Source organism: Phaethon lepturus, unplaced genomic scaffold (assembly GCF_000687285.1).
Source record: "Phaethon lepturus isolate BGI_N335 unplaced genomic scaffold, ASM68728v1 scaffold14119, whole genome shotgun sequence".
Lineage (NCBI taxonomy): Eukaryota > Metazoa > Chordata > Aves > Phaethontiformes > Phaethontidae > Phaethon > Phaethon lepturus.
In genome coordinates this window covers 1-22,077 of record NW_010565274.1, presented here as the reverse complement: position 1 = coordinate 22,077, position 22,077 = coordinate 1, and the positions used below count along the sequence as shown (strand labels likewise).

At 38.6% G+C, this 22,077-nt stretch overlaps 1 protein-coding gene across 5 annotated transcripts in view; it reads right to left on the bottom strand.

The window, feature by feature from the left end:
- The window catches only part of SPTAN1 (spectrin, alpha, non-erythrocytic 1), a 44,040-nt gene extending 30,237 nt beyond the window's left edge, over positions 1-13,803 (bottom strand). For 4 of the 5 annotated variants that reach the window (XM_010295109.1, XM_010295111.1, XM_010295113.1 and 1 more), the window contains exons 1-17: positions 13,564-13,800; positions 12,811-12,936; positions 10,184-10,324; positions 8,900-9,046; positions 8,139-8,272; positions 7,296-7,440; positions 7,046-7,200; positions 5,652-5,787; positions 4,992-5,093; positions 4,094-4,231; positions 3,535-3,645; positions 3,044-3,121; positions 2,716-2,871; positions 2,160-2,364; positions 1,850-2,031; positions 809-1,052; positions 372-494 (exon numbers count right to left, since the gene is read on the bottom strand). In XM_010295109.1, coding sequence (XP_010293411.1) covers positions 372-494; positions 809-1,052; positions 1,850-2,031; positions 2,160-2,364; positions 2,716-2,871; positions 3,044-3,121; positions 3,535-3,645; positions 4,094-4,231; positions 4,992-5,093; positions 5,652-5,787; positions 7,046-7,200; positions 7,296-7,440; positions 8,139-8,272; positions 8,900-9,046; positions 10,184-10,324; positions 12,811-12,936; positions 13,564-13,800 — 2,560 coding nt within the window. Of the gene's footprint in view, positions 1-371; positions 495-808; positions 1,053-1,849; positions 2,032-2,159; positions 2,365-2,715; positions 2,872-3,043; positions 3,122-3,534; positions 3,646-4,093; positions 4,232-4,991; positions 5,094-5,651; positions 5,788-7,045; positions 7,201-7,295; positions 7,441-8,138; positions 8,273-8,899; positions 9,047-10,183; positions 10,325-12,810; positions 12,937-13,563 lie in introns of all 5 variants that reach the window. The other variant, XM_010295110.1, reaches the window with a different exon arrangement.
- Positions 13,804-22,077: the final 8,274 nt, after the last annotated feature.

The following is a 22,077-nucleotide window of genomic DNA, read 5'->3' as shown; positions in this document are numbered from 1 at the left end:
GGAATGACTCTTACTGTCCTTGGGGAGGACTCTCTTTCACATCATGATTATGTACCTCCGATACAAGCCTTCAATAGATTTAAAAATTAAGACTAAATACCATAGGCATAAAGCTGCTGAATACAGGGCGCTCATGCGTTTATCGAGAGCAGGTGGAGATCTGTAAAAATCATGACAGGTTCCCATCAAGGCATCTATTTTTATATGCAGGTGAAAGAATGACCAGAAGTTCATCCTGCTAGGAGGTACTCATCTATGGCTTGGATAAAAACAGGCAGTAATTCTTAATCGTACAGAGGCAGAGAACAAATTCCAGCACAAAGTCTTTTGGATTTCTGAAAGAGGAAGAGTTAAAAAACGTTGAAACATACCCTCCTCCACCATAGCATTTCCTTTTTGTGTGACTGCTTTAATCCGAGGCTCATGGCCTGCAATTTCTGCCTGCAAAGCCTGGTGCTTCTTTAGCAGATTCTGGACACCAATTAAGTCCTTGCCTGAAAGACATAAAATAGTTAATCAGTTAATTCAGAGTCATTAGACTAAACAAAAATTTCAAGGAAGTTGAAACCAGTGCTAGACAAACTTGAAGAATAAGTACTATCACAGTCAAGACAGAGCACTATGAAAACAAAGTTACCCATTGGAATTGTAGAAGCAATGTAACAGTTACGGAACCATGGGTGATGGCAATTATGCAACTCCAGGAAATGTTAATTACAGTAAATATTTCAGAAATTTCCAGGGAATGTTCCATAAAGAGACAAGCAATTCTGACATCTAAATCCTGGAGATACTGGGATGGACAAACCTCTGTTTGTTGAGGCTGCAATAGGTTCTTTTTCCCTAATCCAGGTCTCTTCATCCTCAATGTCACGGAAAAGCTGCTGCAGGCGAAGAGAATCTGCAAGTTTCTGCTTGCGAGCTACCATGGGATCCTTCAGAGCTTCATAACGAGCTACTAAAGCTTCTTGTTTCTTCTTGATATTGTCTGCATCAAAGTGCCCAGCATCTTGGAACTGGCGTGCCTGGATGGTAATGCCATCTATACGATCCTAAAATTAATGCAGCGATAGCATTATGCCAGAATCTCTGCAAGACGGCTGCAGTGACTGAAAACATTTTCAGGTTTTAGCTAATAGGTTATATTGCGACAGAGGAAGAAAACCTCAGCTGCACGCTGCCAGCGCAGTAATTTTGGTAACAATGATTTCCTGGATAATATTCAACACATTATGAAAATGTAATTGGTTTTAATCTGTCAATTTCAGAAAATAAACAGAAGATTTAAAAAAATTATATTAACTTTACAGATATTCTACTCTAGACGAACCATTTTTCAATTGTTAACAATAATTCCAGTTGTGGGAGCCCAGATGTTGCTGATTTTCTTGCTGTGGATTTAATGCCCTTAAAGATCATTTGCGAACGAAGGAACCACTTTCTGTAAAGTTCCGTATTTAAAAAATTTTTTGTTCTCCTTCCCCTCTCATTTCTTAGAGCTACATGAAAACAAACTGAACAAGAATAGGCTGTTCTAAGAGGGAATTATTTCCTACAAAAACCATAGCACATCTTTTTAAGTTGGCATTCACAGCACAAAACAACACTGTATTGTCTGCAGGTCACAGTATGGAATTACTTTACTCTTTCAAAAAGCTTATTTTTGTCAAAGTCACGAACATATTGTTCTTAAGGACATTCCGCATCAGTTCAAAATTATTTCTGATAAATAAACTATAAACCCCAAAGCTACAAAAATTATGAAAATACAGACCTGCTAAGATCTCTGGAGTGAATACTTTTGAGTAAGCAGATCTGAAAGGGCAGGAAGAAAAATGATTTCCCTTACCTGATGGGCAGCAACATCCGCCTCTAGCAGGGCATGTTTCTTCTGAAGATTCTGAACGTTAGTGAGATCTTTTCCATAATCATCAGAAGCCAAATGTCCCTCTACTTCATACAGCCACAGCTCAATGTCTTCCACATTGCGATTAAACTGCTGCTGTTGATTGGCTTCACGCAGTTTTATACCTGACCAAGACAGTGGCAAGAAGAAAACGGGACTTAAGATTTCCACTTCATTTAACTCGCTTCCTGTCTTCTCCCAGCTAAACTCTCTAGAAAGAAGAATTGCCCGTATTCTTCTGAGCAACTTGTACCTTTGAGCTCAGTGGCCTCCAGAAGTTTTTTCCACAAGCTGATAACTTCATTCATGCGAGCTGCCACTTCATCAGATGCATAGTGATTGACATCAATCAACTTCTGGCCAGCTTTCTCCAGTGCATCAATACGACTCTGATTAGCAGAAAGCTCTGCTTCAAAAGCCTGGTGTTTCTGAACTTTACCCTGCAAGTTTGATGGATCCTACAGATGAAGAAAGAAAAAGAACCTTTCAATCCAAAATTAATACCTATAGGTCTCTGAAGAATTTTAAAAATTAGCCTACATTCATATACATGCCAAGATGTCACCAAAGGATTTGGTGCCAAAAGTATGCCTTAACTCAGAACACTTAAGCTATTCAATAAGCGTGATTACAGTATGATGGGAAAATCCCCCTTGGGGTCAGGGAGAAATTACAAGTCCTCCATTGCCGTTAATACTACCTACTTTCAGCAACATTTTGGCTGACACTGCTTCAATATCACTAGACTGATTACATTAAGCCTGGTATTGCTTTAAAAAAAAATTCTAACATTCGTCTTTGTGTTTTACCTTGTACGCCTCATCTGTTGCAGTTTTCATTTTTTCATTAACCCAACTCTTTAGCTCATCAGAGTCTCGGAAAAACTGCTGCAGATGGAAAGAATCTGCCAGTTGAGCGCGGCGGTACATAGCTCTTTCATGAAGGGCATTTCGGCGGCTCAGCAGCTGAAACAAAAATAGTAAGGGCTTTAAAATTCTTCCAGCTTGTAAGAACCACCACTGTATCCATACTTTTGGGAGAGCTCTGCTGACTTATTCTACATTGCAGTCATGCCATTTAATTATAAAGCAGAACATGATTTAAAGTCTACAGCCCAAAACTATTTTAGGTACTTACAGCATCTCTGCGTGTAGCAACATCATCCATGGCATAATGGTTGTTCTGAATCAATTTAGTAGCAAACTCATCTAATGCCTAAAGAGAAAACAGGTTTCCATTTACTTGCTGTAACAGAAATTATTTCTGCAAGTTTACTTAACTAATTCTCAAAAGTTTATCATAGTAAAACTAACAAAGCAATTAAGATAGCTATTGTTACCAGCTTTTTTATCTGTACCATCATCTTACATGCAGAAGAGTGCAGATTTTGTCAAATATGCAAGCACTGGGTTATACAGGTCTCTGAGGCAGCAATCGAGCCCTATCCTATCTTTTCCAGTATTTTCCATTTTAGAGGTGATACACATAATACATCCCATATAACAGTGGATCATTCTACAGAGCAAACCCCATTCTTCTCTATCATACCCCAGCAGTGTCTCCTCCTCAGTCAAATTCACTTGTTTTATTTCTTCCCATGTAGTGATCACCTAATGTAAATGTCTTACTGTGATTTTCTCCTCTTGGGCACTTAGGGATTTCTCAAAGTCTTCGTGCTTCTTTAGAAGAGCTTCCACACTATCCAGAGAATCACCAAGGTCTTCATTTAGAAGAAACGCCTTCAGTAAGGAAACAAACACATTTTTATGTTTCCATGCTCAGCTAATCTAAGTCAACTCAAGCATGGCCAGTGATGTTTCCTACCATATGATATTACTGAAAAGTAAAGGATGATATACTGAGATGGTGTACCCTGTACGCCTCTAACAGCCAGAGGTTCTGAATAGTTCTTTTTAGCTTCTTAATCAAACTACATTTTACAAGAGTTAACACATACAAAAACAATCTCAAGTCAACTTGTCAAAACTAATAATTTCAGCATTAGATGGAAACAGTTATTGTAGCAGCTTGGGCAGTCACGTAAGTAACTGCGCACAGCACCCTGCTCACTAGTGCACGTTTAGCGGCAGTCACTGCCACTAGTAAATACCAATTGTTTAAGTCTACAGAAGACTAGTCAGAAATGAAAATCAACCACATCTGGAGAGTTCAAAGATATACACTCACTTCTTGTTTGCTCATCCAGTTGTCAACTTGTTCCGTATCTCTATAGAAAAGCTGCAGGTCCATGCACTGTTCATACTGTTGTCTGCGAAGCTCCCACAGTTCTAGCAAGGCAGATCTTTCATCTGAGAGGATGGTCAGCTAATGGGTTGGGAAGAGGAATATGTAATAACTTTATTTGTCTGTTTCATTTCCATCTGTTGTGACTCTAAAAAAGGGGTTAACACTGGGCTGAAAATGACCCCCTGTATAAAGAATCATTCTCCTGTTACTAAACATCGTCATCCTCACATAGGGCAAGTGTTTTCTCAGCTTATCAAGCTTGAGTAGGGGCTACAACCTTCTGACTTCAGTCAGAAACCTCTCCTTTTCCAGATTAAACCTACACAGAGATATTTAATGGACAACCACTCTTTTTGACTGCAGACCTATTTGTAAGAGAAGCTCTTCAGCAAACCATCCTGCTCTCTCTGCCTGTGAAACCTCTTGGGCCAACTCTCACTGCATTTGAACTGTCTGATTGACCAATGTTTCAATATGCAGACTTCACGAGAGGCTCCATTAGTTTGACAAACAAAATTTAGAAATATTAAATATTTACTGACACTTCTGATAGCAAACCTAAACTTAAACAGATAACCCATTTTTCTTTTGGGGGGAAGATATACTAATAGTTCCTACTAGATAGTACTAGTAGTCCTAATAATTCCTACTAATAGATAGGCAGAAGCTGTCAATTAGAGAATGAAAAGCACACATTACTTAAACACATGAAAAAAGCCCTGTAATCTAGAGGGATGATACTTTGCAGCTTACGATCTTAACAAGAAATTAACTCTTAAATTAAGGGACACAGAAGAAAGAGACAAGATTCTTCTAGGAGCTCCTGCTGTCAACTTACCTTTTCTTTAACTTCATCAGAAGCATAGTGCCCAGCAGCAAGCAAAGCCTGGCCAGACTCATCAGCAGATTTGAAGCTATCTTCATGGGCATCAATTTCTCCCTATGAAAGGGAACATGAATAAACTGTTACCAAAATTTACCTTATATTAGAGTGCCAGAATATGAAAACTGCTATTGAAAGTAATACAGAGACAACAGTCTGGACACTTGAATAATAAAAATTCAACTATCTTTAAATACATTACACTTAACATGAAAACTAGAACGAAATGTATTACCTTACCATACATATACGGTAAGTATAAATCCGTATGTTAAAATGAAACTAAAGGTTGATTTTAAGCTGCACTCTTTCTGCTTCCTCATAGCAATTCATCATGATGGAGAACCAAAACAGTCCAACTGACTGCTATCTGGTCTAATTATTTTTATAAAATATTATCATAAGCATTGTTAAATACTTTTTTATTAGTGTATGTATACTATCAAGAAACAACGTAAAAATATTAAATCAGGACAGCAATTTAGTACTGTGTTAGTTGCACAATCAAAGCAATCTAGTGATACAACATCAGCAGTTCTGACTCATAGACTGTGTTAGACATACAAATCCGTTGTTCAGGATGGCTGACTGGATTTGGCTGTACAACCATTATACCTTATGTTCCTGATGTCTATCTAGAAGGGCTTCTGCTCCAGCCACGTCATTGGCAAGTTCATCAGCATTTATCAGAGCCTTCATCTCAGTCACCCAGCTGGTGAGGTCTCGGAAGTCCGCAAGAAAGCGCTGCAGCCTTAGGAAAGCAAAAGAAAAAATGGTTGGGAATAATTTGTCTGCATAGTTTCACCACCTGTACCCCAAATAAAGGTTTACAAACATAAAAGCTGTTCCTCAGACAGAAAAAAAACAAAAGGCAATCAGAGTCTTAAATAGCTAAATATGGTCTCAAGCAGAAAAAGAAGCCTTTTAAAGTTAGGAAAATGCAAAATCAATTTCTCAAAGACATGTTTTGCATATAACTTATATTGAAAGTAAAAGGAATATTCCTAACTACAATCCTGTATATTGAAGACAATAGAAATCAAAAGGTCGTTCTCAGGCAGAGTGTTTCAAGATAGCCCACGGGACTGCCTCCATCACAACCGTAACACAGTGTGAGTGGGGTGGAACTGACAGAAAGTCTCAACTGCACATGCCTCAGCCTTAAAACATGAAAACAAATTCTCAGATTCCTTTCAGCATGCCTTTACAGTTACTGCCTTTGGCACGTGCTTAACACTTAGCAGCAAAAGTGATGGGTTTCTGTTTCCCTTTTAAATTTGCTGTTAATTGATCTAAAAAGATTATGACAAGGAAGGGAAAGGAAGAATGATTACTTGTGTAGGTCTCCACCACAATAAATCTTGCATCATGGGAGGGAACAAACAGCAGAAAAAACAAAACCAGAAAAGATGTACACTAAACACCGTATTAGGATAAGTTTCTTCTTAGAATGGATTCTCAATAGTCATCTAACAGATTATGTTTCACAGACAACCGGTATAGAGACAAGATTAGATGAAGAAAAATCACACAGCAACAAAGCAACTATCACAGGAACAGGTAGTTCATTTAGCTAGGACAATACATCAAACAATGTACCATACTTCAGTCTTCACAGAGAATCATAAGGACTCCACAGTGAACAGATTTGTAAAATGTGTATAAAAAACCCCAACCACCAAAACTAAAATATAGCCAGATAACGTATTTCAAAATGCAGATATAAACTGAGATGGGAAAAAAGCAAACGTCCTAAAACATCAGGGTGTCTATTTTCATAATTGATCCACATCCAGAGAAAGACCAAAAGCTGTATTTATTTATCATATAAATACTTCTTTTACTACACGAAGTTGTTATAAAATACAATTTGGTGAACAAGACTGCTTCTGAAAACACCAGCATCATCCAAAAATTTTGGAAACAGCATCCCTTTTTTCTCCTCCCAAGAACCCTCTGTCAAATTTGAATAAGGAAGAAAGGTCATTTCAGCATGATCTTATTCCTACCTGTAGGAGTCATTGAGGCGAGCATGCCTCTCTGCTGCCAGAGTTCGGATCTGTTCCCAGTTGGCAATCAGCTCCTCCCGTTTCACTTGAATTTGAGAAGCATTTATTGGGTGAGACTGCTGCAAACGGTCAGCTTCTGCACAAAGGGCCTTAACCTAAACCCAGCCACAAACAGCGAGTAAGCTTCTAGCCTTTTACAAGCAGGTTACGTCATTGAAATTGTAGGTAAAATGCATCTCATATTAGGTACCTTATCTTCCAGAGCTGCAAGATCTCTTTCCAGGCCTTCATGCTTACGCAATAAAGCCTGCACACTGGCTAAGTCTCTGCCAAAGTCATCTGAGGCCATCAATTGCCCTTTCTCCTTAATCCAGCTGATTGTTTCATCCACATCCCTTCAAAACAAAGTACAAATTGAAAGAAATCTATCTTGTACGGAAAAAGGAAGAAAACAGGATATTTTCCTTTATGTATGCCAGATGTACTGGCATACAAACCCATATATAAACACTGCAGCCAACTACAATCATCCTTTAAAAAAAAACAAATGAAAAAAAGCCCCCAAAAGACCCCCACTCCCCAAAAAACCCCAAACCTGAAAAAAGAAAAGTTTGGTTGTTTGGTTTTTTTTTTTAATTTTTAAAAATGTTTTAAACTAGCCTTTTTTTAAAAAGGCTCAAAGCATACTGGCAGGCCATTCTTCAAATGGTTTTATGAGATGTGAATAAGGAATTGCAGCACCACTCAGCACCATCACCTAGTAGGTCCACTGCTCAAAGACACCCCGAACAATTGGACTCTCATCCATCCGACAATAAACAAACACCCCTTTTAAGACTCATCTAGGACAGAATTGGGGGGAAAAGCCCTCAGAGGAAAGGGAAGCAAAACTGCCAAGTGTTGAAAAGTTAAATCAGAATGACTATTCTAAGGCAATTCTACAAGGTCCTCTTTCAACAAGTCATGAGGAAGAGTAAAGTAAAAACATAACAGACAACAGTAGCTCTTCTCATAATACTGTATGCAGCTGAATGCATCATTAAACATCCACACAAATATTACATCACTTCAGCAGATCCTGCCAAGATCATACCTGTTGAAGCGCTGAACTTCAGCTGCCCCAAAGAGTTTTCCTTGCCTCTGAAGGGCAAGCCCCTTAAGACGCTGCCAGCTTGCATTTACTTCATCCTGTTTGGATTTTATCAGTTCCTCTTCAGGGTGTTGTTCCTAGTGAGCAAAGGAAAATGCTGTTTTCATATGTTCTGTGGTTTTACATCCATTGACAAAACCTTGAAACACCAGTGTTTTTCAAGGAATCAATTTATAATAACTGTACTTTCCAGATGATCACTCAATCTGATCGTTTTCCTGAAACCCCCACTGTATAAACATTCAACAGTCTTGCAGTAGTTTAAGTTTCCCTACGGACTAATTAGTCAACGGGAAGAGGGCTGTAAACAGAATCTTGTTCTTCCTGGAATGCAATACTTCCTGCCCTGTCTCCATCCTTGATCAAGCCCCACATGACATACCAGCAGAGAAGATATATTAATCCTGGTTGTCCGAGGGAAATATATTGAACCCCAAGTATGGGAGTTTCTCCTGCTAATTGCTACTCTCCGTATTTTCAGGAACATTCTCAGCTGGGGCAGTTACTCAAGCTGTTCAGCAAAAGAACAAGTGAATCAAATGATGACCAGTTAAGATTACGATAGCCAAGGCTCTAGGCACATGTAGAGTAAAGCTTAAAGATCTGCTACCAAACCAGAGGTACAAAGAGGAAGTTGCAGACAAAAGCTTGCTGTGTTGTAACAGACTTGCCAAGAGAGATTTTCGACACACATGAATGTTTACCTGGATAAGTTTGCCAGCAAACTGGTTCACTTCATTTACTCTTTCTTCATGAGCTGCAAGATCTGTCTGGAACTCTTCAAACTTCTTTTGCAAAACTTCAACATGTTCTAAGTCCTGTCCAAGCTCTTCTGAGGTCACTATTGCTTCCTAGCACATTGAGGGGAAAAAACTCAATTTCAGTATAACCTATGGGAAATCACTACTAGAGATCAGGAAGCAAACTATCCTCATTTTGAATAGGTCAAAGATAGTTACAGTCACTGTGTTTTTGAAGTCTGATTTAAAACTACAACATTTCCTCCTTTAAACTCTACTCCCTCCCCCCAAATCTTTCCATTATTGCAGAAAACATGCAATATCACTACAGGTATTATTTTTTCATCTTGCTTGCTCTTATTAATTTTTCAAGTTATGGAATATAACCAATTCACTATCATGTTTTCTGTTCCATGCACAATGATCACTATTACAACAACCTAAATTACTGAAAGAAAATATGCACAGAAAAAACGTACTTTTAAAACTAAAAAATAATTGCCCATGCTATTTCAGAGTACACACAGTGACTGGAATTTGTTTACATTTTTAGATTGTTTATGGCCATATGCTGTAGGCTTCTGATGCAAGGTATCTTTATGAAAAGCATACCGTCATATTCAGTAACAGTTATGCAGGGTTTACAGTCTGAACCCACAGTGACGGAAAATAGCAAACCATCATTTAAGTAAACCTGTATGATCATTTTGTGGCTTTTTTTTCTTGATAATGTGGTTTGTGGTCTGTTTCCTCAGAGTTCAAAGAATCAAGAGCCAACAGTTCTCCTGCAGGTAATGTCCTTACAATGTCTATCTAAGATATTCCAATCTTAAAGTAATTAAGTACACACTGCTTGCTGGTTACGCTGGCTACTTTCTGTAACAGATCATTTATAAAAAATACTTGCTTTTACGTGTTGTACGTCTCCCTTACAGGAAACTTGAATTCTATTACTATGAGAAATACAAAGGTCTCCTCAAAGCAAAGAATCAGTTACGTTTAACTACGCTCTCCAACATGCAGGCTTCCTCTTAGTCTAGTACCTTTTTTTTGTGGCTGCAAGAGGAGAAATAGTCGTTTGCACACCTACTGCTTATGCAATATGAATAAACTAAATAAAATGTACAGATGCCTTTAAAAGCTCTCTGTGACTACCTGAACTTCAGCAACTATATGTTGATAGGGAATTTCTGCACAAACACATCAAATTCCCCATCAAGAACACAGTAAAGGCAGGTAATAATATACCTTGTCATTGATCCAGTCCAAGACATCTTCACATTCCCGTAAGTACTGCACCAGCTTCTGTGCTTGCAACAATTTGACTCCCTTCTCTCTCATCTTTTCCAACAGTAATTCCCATAGTCGGTGCAGCTCCTGCAGCCGAGTCTAGAACGATAGGGTGTTGTTATTAAAATCCTGTATCAGAGAAAATTAGATTTATTCCCTTCCTGACCTTAACAGAAGATTTCCACCCCCCCCGAAGTTGTACATCTTAAAGCTTACTTTAGACAAAGGGTGGACAAACCTCGTAACAGTTTCATCTCCAGTCATTAGTTTCCCAGTGATGTAAAGTGATGTAGCAACACAAAATTAGAAATTACTGAACTGAATATTTATACACTTGTTGTTATTAATGAAGCTATCAAATAGTTATGTTTACATAACTATGAGGTAAACATTTTGAGATAAAATTTGATTTAAATTCTATGCTAATGTGAAGCCAGACCAAAAATTTTCTGCTGTACCTTCAAATATTCAGTCTTTTACATGCAAGTCAACTCCTAATAAGTTAATCTTGTCTTCATTTTTATTTAAGGCAACCCATTTTATTTCAAGTCAAACTTGTGCCACTTTACAGTATTTTAACAATTTCTCTTAGCATTAATCAGTTAATATACTTATCCAATGTTGTTAAGTAACATAATACTGAAATACTAGGAGCAATTACTAGTTTCAATATTGAGTCTCTCTCTGGCTGCACTGTGCCTTTCAAAACTGTTGGGAGCAACCATAAATTTCATAGACAATTAAAAGAAAAACCACACTCCCACACAGGCACACAACTTGCAAAACAGGAAAGTATCTACTCCACCCATCATCTATAACGCTTTGCTCATCGAGATCTGAAACTTGAAAGTCATGCTAGAGAAGCTTTTGAACACCTAGCATGGGTGGATACCCATTTAATCCATTTAGAAAGTTCAATTAGGTAGGTTTAAAGGGAGGAAAGAGCCCACACTACTTCCTAGCACTGCCCAAAAGGATAGTGCAAATTCTCAACCAAGGAAGAAAGACGACATTGCAAAAAGAAGTTGCACTGCACAACCAAAAGTTTCACCTACTCGTATGTGGAACCCAACTTGGGTAGCCGTTACTATCGGGCGCTGTGCAGTCCGGTATGGCGTGAAAGACTGAACCATTAAAAGGCAAATTACCACTCCAAACGGAACACAAATAACAACTTATATTGAGCAGCTAAGAGACAGCGTTATTTAAGATCACCCAACTGCAAAGCGTGGGGTTTTTTTTGGTTTTTTTTCTATTTGTGGTAAAGATTATATGATCACAATGAGATTTCTAAAGTAACTATTACCTTAGTATTTTTTAAATTATATAATGTATTAAAAACATTCTGCTTTTCTTAATCACAATGAAATTATGAAGGTATCAGTTAAGTTTGATAATCACTACAAAAATATCACAAGAATTATCCTTTTGAAAAGTTAAAACAGCTCACATCCAGATCTTATAAAGGAAAAAGCTTTAAAGAACTTATTTGCATTAAAGAAAAATGCAGCCATAACTGATGCTGAAACAAGTGAGGCCCAGAAACAGCAGATTTAGCAAAACGAGTCCTAGAGAAGAAGCTGGTATGCAGAACAAAAACAAGTGTTTACTGGTGGGGTATGTACGTGTGTGTGTGTGCGCACATTTGTGTGGGAATGAGACAGAAAGCACTAACATAACCACAGAAAAATGAAAATACATAGGAGATAACTATCAAATCATTACATAAAATTTAGTTTGCTCAGACTTCTAAAAACATCGGTAATCATTCAAATACTGTAAAATGTAAACCTATCTAGTGCAGCAGCAAAGATTTTAAAAACACATTTGTCATAGCGTTACACAGGTTGGGAGATTTAGAGAGAAAGTAAAAAACAACAGTAGATCTCACAAAAGGATCTGAAGAAAGCTTCCTGCTTGTTATTGAGGAAGCAGCTGTCCTCAGAGATGTTCGCTGCCGGATAAACAGAGCAGAGCATTGCCCTTGGAGCTCACAGAAAAAGCCGTATTCAGAGAGATTCAAACGTAAAGCCAGTACAACTTAACCAGAAAAGTAAAGATCACTAGAGACCTGATCTGAGCCAGAGCACATATAAATTAGATGTCTGAAGTTTACTGGTATGGTTCCTTGTGTTACTTGTCATTATTACTGCAGAAAATTAAAATGCTATATATAAGCAAAAAATGAGAGGTCAACATCCCTGACACCAGGCCTTGTCAATTTGCTGCTTCTTGATATTGTGCCATTTTGGGAAGAACCACAAGTATATTTAATCATTTGCCTTGTGACTTTCAACACATCTTTGAATTACTGATGATTTTCCAGTCCAAGTTCCTGGACTCCACTAGCAGACAGTTCACCTCAGAACTGGATCCAAGAAAAGAGATGAGCCGAGAGCTCATGAAAGAGAAAACTATCGGTAAGCTTTACAAATACAAATTCTCTTGTGATTTCACTAACCAAATACCTGCAGAATTTTAAAAAGTGTTTTAGAATATAGAGTTATCCGTGCAATCTCCACAAAGTGTTTAAAGGAAAAGCCGGTAAGGGGGGTGGAGAGGGGGAGGAAAGTTTTAAAACTCACTCTTATGGTTTCAGATGCAAAATGGCCTTCATTAATCATCTGATTTCCAGTCTCATCCAGTTTAACGATAGCCCCTGAATTGGCCTGCACCTCAGCTTCAAAGGCTTGGTGCTTCTGCAGCTTCCCCTACAAGTAAAACATCAAAGAATGTGACTGAGATTTGGTGCACAGTGCTCCTCCACATTTCCCACCACCAAGATTTTTAGTGTATTTTATGCATATTCAGTACCGACAAACAAACACTAAAACAGCACAGTTGAAGTCATAGCAGCACCATATGTTTCACGGGTGGACTCAAACATCCCAGTTTTAGTTATTTCGTTATTGTGTTTGCTCTTGTACATTGGAGTGTTCAAACATCTGAGAACCCATCAGCTAGTTCCACCCACACAAGTTTATTTTCTACAAATATCTTTTTTTGTGGAAACAATAAGAGTTAATACACATTTATTTGCAGACCCCAAGCATCCAAAAAATTCTAGGATTAATCAAAGCTGGTTTTACACTACATTATACAGAGCAACTTTTTCTATGCTGATTTAGCATCTAATCCATTATTAGAAATATTCCAACTATATGAGCAAAGAAACCAGGCTTTTGAAGAACACTTTGCAAGGCCATGGGTATTTGCATCCATCTTTCTTCACCACTCTCAGATTAAGTTACATTTATGGGTTTGTGCTGTCTATCCCAATTCACCTGGTATGCCCTAATATTAATAGTACAAGAACATAAAATGGCAGTAGGACTTGCCTGCAAATTGCTTGGGTCTTTGTAATTTTCATCAGATGCTATCTGCAGTTTCTCTTGGATCCATTTTTCAAGCTCATCTGCATCACGCTGGAAAAACTGGAATCGATAGGAATCTTCAAGTTTTTGGCGCCTTAGAGAAGATAGTTCCTTGAACCTGTGGTAACGGTCCAAAACTTGCTGACGCCTTTCTTGGATATCTTCTGCTGTTTCCAACACTTTCACACCACTTGGATCCATTTTCTGAAAGCCAAAAAAAACCCCATTTTGTTTGTATTACAAAACAATGGTAGGGCAGGAAGAGATCCATGAAAGAAAAGCCTGCTTTTTTAAACTCGTGTGTGGCTTGCTTACAGTCTGCGTGTGCAGGTATGTATATAAAATATAAATATTATAAACAAAAAAAGCACACTTCTAGCAGAAAATAACGGGAAAGGAGTATTTACAAATATCTACTTGTTTTGGAAAAATATGGCTGCATTCATATAAAGGCCGTGTCATCTCAAACTGTAGCATGCAAGGGTCTAATACAAATGTTAAATACGTGTGTCTGTGCACATATATATAAGTAGACATATAGACATAAAATGTTTCTTGTACAACATATAAATTCTGGAAACATTTTATTTAAAATAATCAATATAGATAAACTAAAGCAAGAATATTACTGTTCTTTAAACAGCAGCTAACTGCTCCACGTAAACACATATATACACACGCATCTATACATATTATACATACACACACTTCTGCCTGTGACACATCTCCTCCCTGTTCTCTCAATTAAAAAAAAGTTACAAACCCGCTCTGATGCTCCCTACATAACCTTTCAAAAGCCAATACAGAGGCTTACACTGCTCCACGGATCTGACCTTAGACAAATAAGTCAAGGAGCATTTCATGTAACTAGAGATCTTGCTCTGACCGCTTCGACTGAAAATCCTCGTACATTGCTTTACATACTAAAACCTGTTACCGTTACCACAGACGGCAAAGAACTGACTATTGCTCTGCTTCATCTCCTTTCTATTAAAATTGGGATGAACTTTTATTTTCAGTTCCTAAACTGTCAAAAAGCAATTTTCAAGAAAAGAGCTGTGATATAAATTTAAAAAGTAGTATCATTATTGTCATCGGAGTTTGGATATTTACCCACTTATCTGACAACTCACTCTGCATCTACAGAAGCTGTTGCAACAAACACCCTGTGTTTGAACAATTATACAGTTAATGTCTTGATGTACAAGCGTTTACATCTATAGCTCACAATGCCTTTATTATAAATTCTGCATGCATCAAGCTAAATGTACCTCTTATCAATCCTGTCAAAGACAGGGAAGAAACCCAGTCTACAACTGCATACTAAAAGACACAAGCAATCTCTTAAAATATGCTGTTAAATATTAAATTGTTATTTAGTCATTAGTTAGCTGCATGCTTTAATCAGACACGTATCTTGCGTAATTGTATGAAAAACTCCACAGGTTGCAAAGCAATCTATAAGGCCGTGTTTTCTGTTTGGTTTCCAAGCGCTTGTAAAGGGAACATCTGATAGAAAGGAACATATGGGGGCGAATTCACACATTCCTGAGCTCTCTTCCAACAGTCCCACCCTGCAAGAGGACAGCCCTTTCAGCAGTTGTTCCTCTCTGAACTCTGAGCCCCAACTGCATTGCGGCACTTTAAGTAAGGAAAGAAAATTCAGCTTCACTTTCTCTTCCACGCGTTCTCTTCATTATTGTCAAAAGAGGGCAAGGGAAGAAAAAAACAACGCAGTCTGTGCAGACTGTAGGGTATAGATTAGGTCCAGGTTTCATCTGGCAGTGGGACCAACGGCTCCACTTGTTTAGTGTAGCCGAGTATTAGAAGATCAAAACTCTAAACATAACTTGAGCTCAACTACAGATCTGTTTCCCTGACAAGTTTTTTCAAGCACACTTTCAAACAGTCTTCTCCCTCCAGGAGAGCAAGTTATTGCTAAAAACTTCCCTTCCTGAGCTGTCACACTGTGTTTGAATTCCGACACCACCTTCTTTTAAACTGAACTGGGTTAAGGAATAACAAAGTGGTGGTTACTCTAAAGGTGCTGCATGACTGTACCCTGTCTCTCTGCTCGTTCTGGTGCTCAGCATTACCAGGAAAAAATGAAATCCTAGTTAGTCTTTGGAACACTGGAGAGTCTTTTGCTGTCAACTTGTATTTCAGCACTGGAAATAACCTCCACAGGCCACATGATTTTAAATAACTCTATTATTTAAAGTATTAAATTATCCAAATGATTAAATTATTTAAATTATTATTTAAATTATTTTACGTTTTCCAAATGATTAAATTATTTAAATTATTATTTAAATTATTTTACATTTTAAAAAAACCAACTAGCAGACCTCCTGTAATTTAGCCCAGTAGCTGGTTTGCCTCTCACCACACAAGTCATGCAATCCGGCTCATCTTTTTGCTGGAATTTGTTAAAAGAAAGGCTCCTTTTATAGCTACAGTAAGTCGAGCCAGTCAATTGTAAAAGAAGTGCTTTGGTCTAGCAATAATAGACTGTTCTTTCCTGCAGCAGATCAGCTGACGTCAGCAAGTCTGCGCTCTGCCAGCGCGCGATCAGCAGTCACTAAGGAGCTCTGAACCCAAAAGTCATCGATGCTGCAGAATGATGCAGCTTACCTCCGGTGTGGTCACGCTCAAACCGCAGTACCCCCCGAACACACAGCAGTTCTCCAAGATGCTTCTAAACCTTCTTGGTTCAACTACATCACCTGAAGGCATCCAGGATACACCTCCGCACCCCGAGCAAGAGAACCGCCGACAAGAAGCTGCGCTTTACGTTTTTAACATGAAAAACATAGCTGATATTGGGAGATGTACGTGAATGGCCAGCCCGACCCCGGATAACCGGCCTCGTCCCCGGCGCCGTGCGCAGAGACAACACTCCCCACATCCCGGCTGCCTGCGGCCCCTCCCAGCGCTGCCTGCGCCGGCTGATAAGGTCAGGCAGAGAGAACCTTCCAGGCGGTGCGGGCAGGAGGAACGGCACCGGTCGGCTCCTGCTCGGAGCCCCAGCCCTCCAGACAGCCAAGGCAGACGTCATCGCAAAGACATCCCCAAACCAGTGGCTCTTAACTGTCCTGAAGGCACTTACCACTGTACTGTTATGCTGTAAGATTAAGTTTAGGAAGCCATTCATCAGCTTACATCTAACTTTTGCACCATCTAGGAAAAAAAAAAAAAAAAAAAAAAATCAGAAATGCTTCTTTGCACTGTACCATTGTGGTGGTATTTAAAAAAAAGCCAACAGAAAGAAGTAGTAAATTTAAGACAAAAAAAAACCACACCAACAAAACAAAGTTACTACTCTCATCCTTCAATCTAAAAGATTAGGCTTCCTCAGATGATACAAATAATACAAAGGGTACACTAGAATTTGCACAGGAATATCCAACTGCAGATATCTATAGAGAGCACAGTGCAACAACGATGATGTCAGCAACATCATTCAAGTTCGGGAAACAGCGGTACCAAGGTGGGTTAAACAGGAATTACAGCGGTGCCACCAGGGCAGACACACACAAGAGCTGTCAGCACTTCCTTTACCAAAACATGTTTTCGGGGATTTAAAAACTTGAATGTAAAACACATTCAGCGCTATACAGAAGATTTTAGCATCTTTTTAAAAACAATTTACATGAAGCTCAAAGAATTAAAGTCCTTTGCCTGAAAAGCAATCAGGTATCAGTAAATAAAGATCACTATCTTAAGATGTAGTAAAATAATGACTTTCTCTTAAGACAAGTCCTGATGTGTGTTACATATATTCAGCATATGTGCCCCTAGTAATAGCCTGCAACGTGAGTACTTTCCCTGTTAAAACACTCCCTGCTTCTCAAGTATGCACCCATGAGCAGCTTGATGCATTTTTTTGTGTTCATCGATATTATGCATCTTAAGTCTTGTCAAAAGAGCATTTAACCAATATTGGCTACTCCCTCCTAGGGAACTGGAATGGATTGCTGCTCTTTTTTTCTTTAAGCAAAAAAAAAAATTAAATCTAACAGCAGATGTGAAAATAACCTTCAAAAGGAAAGGACAGAGGGGAAAAAAAATAACAAACACTTATTCCAACTTTCATTTCGTCCGTTCACAGCTTCCTCAAAACGCTAGGGAAGGAGTAAGCCACTACGTACGTTGCAAGCACAAAAACACCGTAACTGCCCAGCTTAGTGCTAAGTCAGTATGTACTAGTACAGCAGGTAAATAAAAGAGAATCCTTCTGAAAAGTACGCGCAGCACTGGCTCCTGCTCCTGCAAAGGGAACTGCGCGAGCATATTGTGTTACGAAGAGGTAACCGAAGGATGTCATATCATATACCCTGTACTATGAGTTAAAACACTACTGACACAAAATTAATGCCCAGTTATTTGGTTTGTTATGAATTCAAATCTACAAAATAAAGACATTTTAAGGGTGGACTACATGCAGCAGAACCCCTGCGTCCAAATACTCCTGGTTAGTGTTAAGGAAGGTCACCTACAGCCTCAAACCTCTACAAATTCCAAGCCAGAAAAATAAGTCAAGCGCTGCAGCACAAAAACGCAAGGTATGTTGAAGTCGCTCCTTAATGCTGTAGTCTCATACAGACTAACCGCAGCACAGGTAAAATTCAAACAAGCAATGAAATTTATGTAGGTATTACAGTGACAAAAAAACTACAGCATTAGAGAAAAAAGAAAGGTGTATTGTTTGAACTAAGGCAGGCAGCAAAGCTAGTGATTCAGCCTGATTAGAGGGTTTGTGCACAGCCTTTACTATGCACTTTTGAAATATGGAAGACAATTAAAGACCTGTTTACTTTTATGCATTTAGTCTTAAAATTTCAATTCCACTATTCAAATAAGAGCAGCTGAATTGCCTCTCTGAATTTGGTGCCTTTATGTACAAGGTTTTTTTGGCTTTGTTTTGTTTTTAATATCATTGCAGACTTTTAATAAAAACTATGCAGTGCTGGCAAGGACAGCACTCTGCCGAGACTCCTGAGAAAGCAAATTACCTTGACTGCATTGCAGAAATGCAGAGTTTACAGGTAATATGATATTATGTAATTAACCCCAGCATTTTTCATTCCCATTTGTTATCTTTTCATCGTAATTTTAATTGCAGTACAAACATTTACATTACTATCATTTCCAAATAAAATCTAGTTGCTTGTGTTACCCAGCTGAAGTTTGGTCCATACATACTATTTATTTTGCCATCACTGAATGGAAAACACCACAGCTATATGAACAGTTACACCACAACAATACGAGGGTTATAAATTTGTGCAAGTGGATGGAACACAAACCAAAGCCCACTTCAAATGCATAATGTTCTACAACGTAAGTCTTACCATGGTTGATTTTCAGATGCTCTATGTAAAAAGATACTACTCAAGTACTTTTTAAAACAAAAATCTCTTAGAAAATTAATCCACCTCAAAACACAATCATACTGAGCTATAACAACTATAAAATGTTCACACATCATGCATCACAGACAGAAATTAGGAAATTCAAAGTATTAAAGGAAAGGCAGATCAGACTCAACACTGAAGTACAAATAAAACACTTTCTATATAGAACAAACTCTCAAAGAAATGGCTTTCTGTTACAAATAGGTCATTGCAATAAAGGCAGGCAAGTATGGCGATGACACTTTCATGCATTACGTAAAAATACCTGGACTTTGACTTTACGAAACGATGACAACATGATGGAGGAATGTAGAGTCTAAAAGGGAGGGGGAAATCAAGATAACATTCAACTAATGACTAGCATAAGGACATGGTTTAATTCTTTTTTCTTCTAAGTGCATATTCTGTCACAGTACACGTTTCATACATTCCTTTTGGTTCCTTGCCACATACAACAATTTGGCATTATCGTTAACACAAGCTATTGCAAGCAAAAGACTTCCCCATGCAAAAAAGGTTGCAAATATCAACAGGAAAACTTAATTCATTTGGTATGTATTAACCTTCTCAGTTAGTTAAAAAAAAAACAAACACCAACCACTACCATAATCTGAAGGTCAAAACAGAGAGTAAAGAAAGTTATCTGGACTTGGCAAATGACACTTCTTGCTACAGCATAATCTGGTGGCGTGGCTTAATTTAAAGACACAAGCTCAGCAAGAAGGTTTTGTATATAAATATCTACAAAGATTTTTACTTTCAATTACCACAGTAAAAAAACAGACAAGTAGCAGTTGTGACAAAATTATGCAGCTGTTAAGTGTGCATAATAAACTCACTGAATTTTTAACTGAAAATTTCCTTGCCTCGCTTAACCCTACGTTTTCCCCATTGAGTACGCTGCAGTCCCTGAAGCAGTTCACAGACAACTGCAGTTATGTGCCTTTGTGCCTGCTGAAGCTAGCGCATCTCTCTCGTCGCATTTGCATAGCTTTGTGCGTATCAGTTGCAGCAGCGAGAAGGCAGTTTGCCACTCCATTTGATCCATGGTCAGTTATGGGAGCACAATTCTGAACTACGCTTGGCAATCTCCATCAACAGCTCTGCAATGTGCTCCACCCCATTTTTCTGCTGCCTACACTCCAGGGACAAACGGGAAAAACAAACTCCCACGTTATACTAGCATGCAGTGGAGAAAAATTAGGAATTCATATAATTTCCTCCAATACAGGGGAGGGAATTAATTGCCCTCAAGAAGAAATATATTTATGAATAAAACAATTAAAAACCCATAAATACATGAAGTAGACAAAAATAACGCAGCAAAGATACTAAGTTATTTGCATTAAATTATTAAGGTTAGTTATAAATGTAATAGTTCAGAAATAGGAATTTCGCACCAAGAGGTACCACCCTGTCTCAAGAGATTCAAGGCTTCTCCTACGTTTCTGCCATGCAGGAGAAAAATGCGTAAAAAATGCTTAAAACTCAGTCTTTGACATTCAACATTTTTGTTATTGTTGCTACCTTTTTTTGGTTATTAAAAAAAACCCAACCACAAATACATTTGCTAACTTCATCAACTATGGATCTCAAAGCACAACATCTAAATCTGATTTTAAAATAAGATTTCTATTTCAACCTGACCAATATGGGTGTGTTGGGTTTTTTCCCAACAGGAATGGAAATCAATTGCTTCTTGTGAACAATGTAACCTGCTATCTTGGTTCAAATATTTTCCACAGCTTAACAATTCCATTACTACAGTCACATATCCTGCACACAATGCAGCAGAAAGCATCCCGTTCTCAATCTTTTGTTTATTATTTTCTCTGCACAATTTATAAATAATGATAAATGAAGATTTAATGTAAGAACTCATTGCTAGTTGCATTTAAATGCATAAAAATGACACAGTGTGTTTTAATATTCTAACAAATCTGAATCCCTGACCACAGCCTTTTGGTGAACACAGTCATTGGAATCTTCTGGCACTTTGCTAAAAACAAAATGCCAAAAGAAAACGGATTTTTTTTTTTTTCCACAGAAATATACAGAACCATTTCAGGCTGAGTTGGTGATTTTTTCTTTCTTTTTTCTCCCTAACGTGTTCATTCGCCATCTCCAGACAACTGCTCTTCAGAACCTATTTAAATATGTATGAAAGACTGCTCAATAGTCACGTACATTTCAGACCGGCGCACATAGCTGTTTTATGATAAAATAGCTAGTAAAAATCCTGAACAGTCAAAACAGATCTGCTGAAAAAACAGACAGTTATAATCGCTTACGCTTTTACTTAACTATCAGGGCAAATGATTACCCTATTGGTGTGTATTTATGATCTAGCAATGTAGATTTACATCACTGTAATCAGATAAGGGTATGTGGGCAATAAATTGAGAAAAAAATTGTCTGTCATTACTTTGATTTATGTTAAATTAAGTAAAATAAAGTAAGAGAGTTAATCAGGCGAGGTACAAATCCCCATTCTTTTAAGAAGGAAACCGTAGTGCTTGACCTATATACCGACATGAAACGTATATGGAAGGCACACAGGTTGGGAGGCTTTCTTTTAAATGTCTTCCTGCTTGGCCGGACAACTCTTGTTGTGCAAGCTATTTAGGTGTTCATCGTTTCACGCAGCTATCTGTCTCCTGGAGAAAAGGTTCTCCAGCCATCACCGAAACACCCAGCCCCTCCATCGCTCTTTTCTTCTCTCCCCTCACGCACACTCCTTTCTGCATCTCCTGACCTTGGACAGGGCTGGGCTGGCGAGAGCCGAGGGAAGCCATTGCTGTGCCATGAATCCCCTCCGCCCCGTTTACCGCAGAGCGCCAGGTTCTCCGTCTCCCACCCGGGATTTCTCCTCGGTGCGGGGAGGCAGGGTTTTACTGCGAACCTTACCGGAGCGAAGGGAAGGGCGGGCGAGCCGGGGGCCTCTCGCTCTGCCCGCAGGGACGGAGATCCGCTGTCACTGTTATTTACTCGCCCGCTTATCCCCTCCCCAGGGCACTGAATGAAATTCCTGCCGCGGGTCGAAGCTGCCCAGGGCGGATCC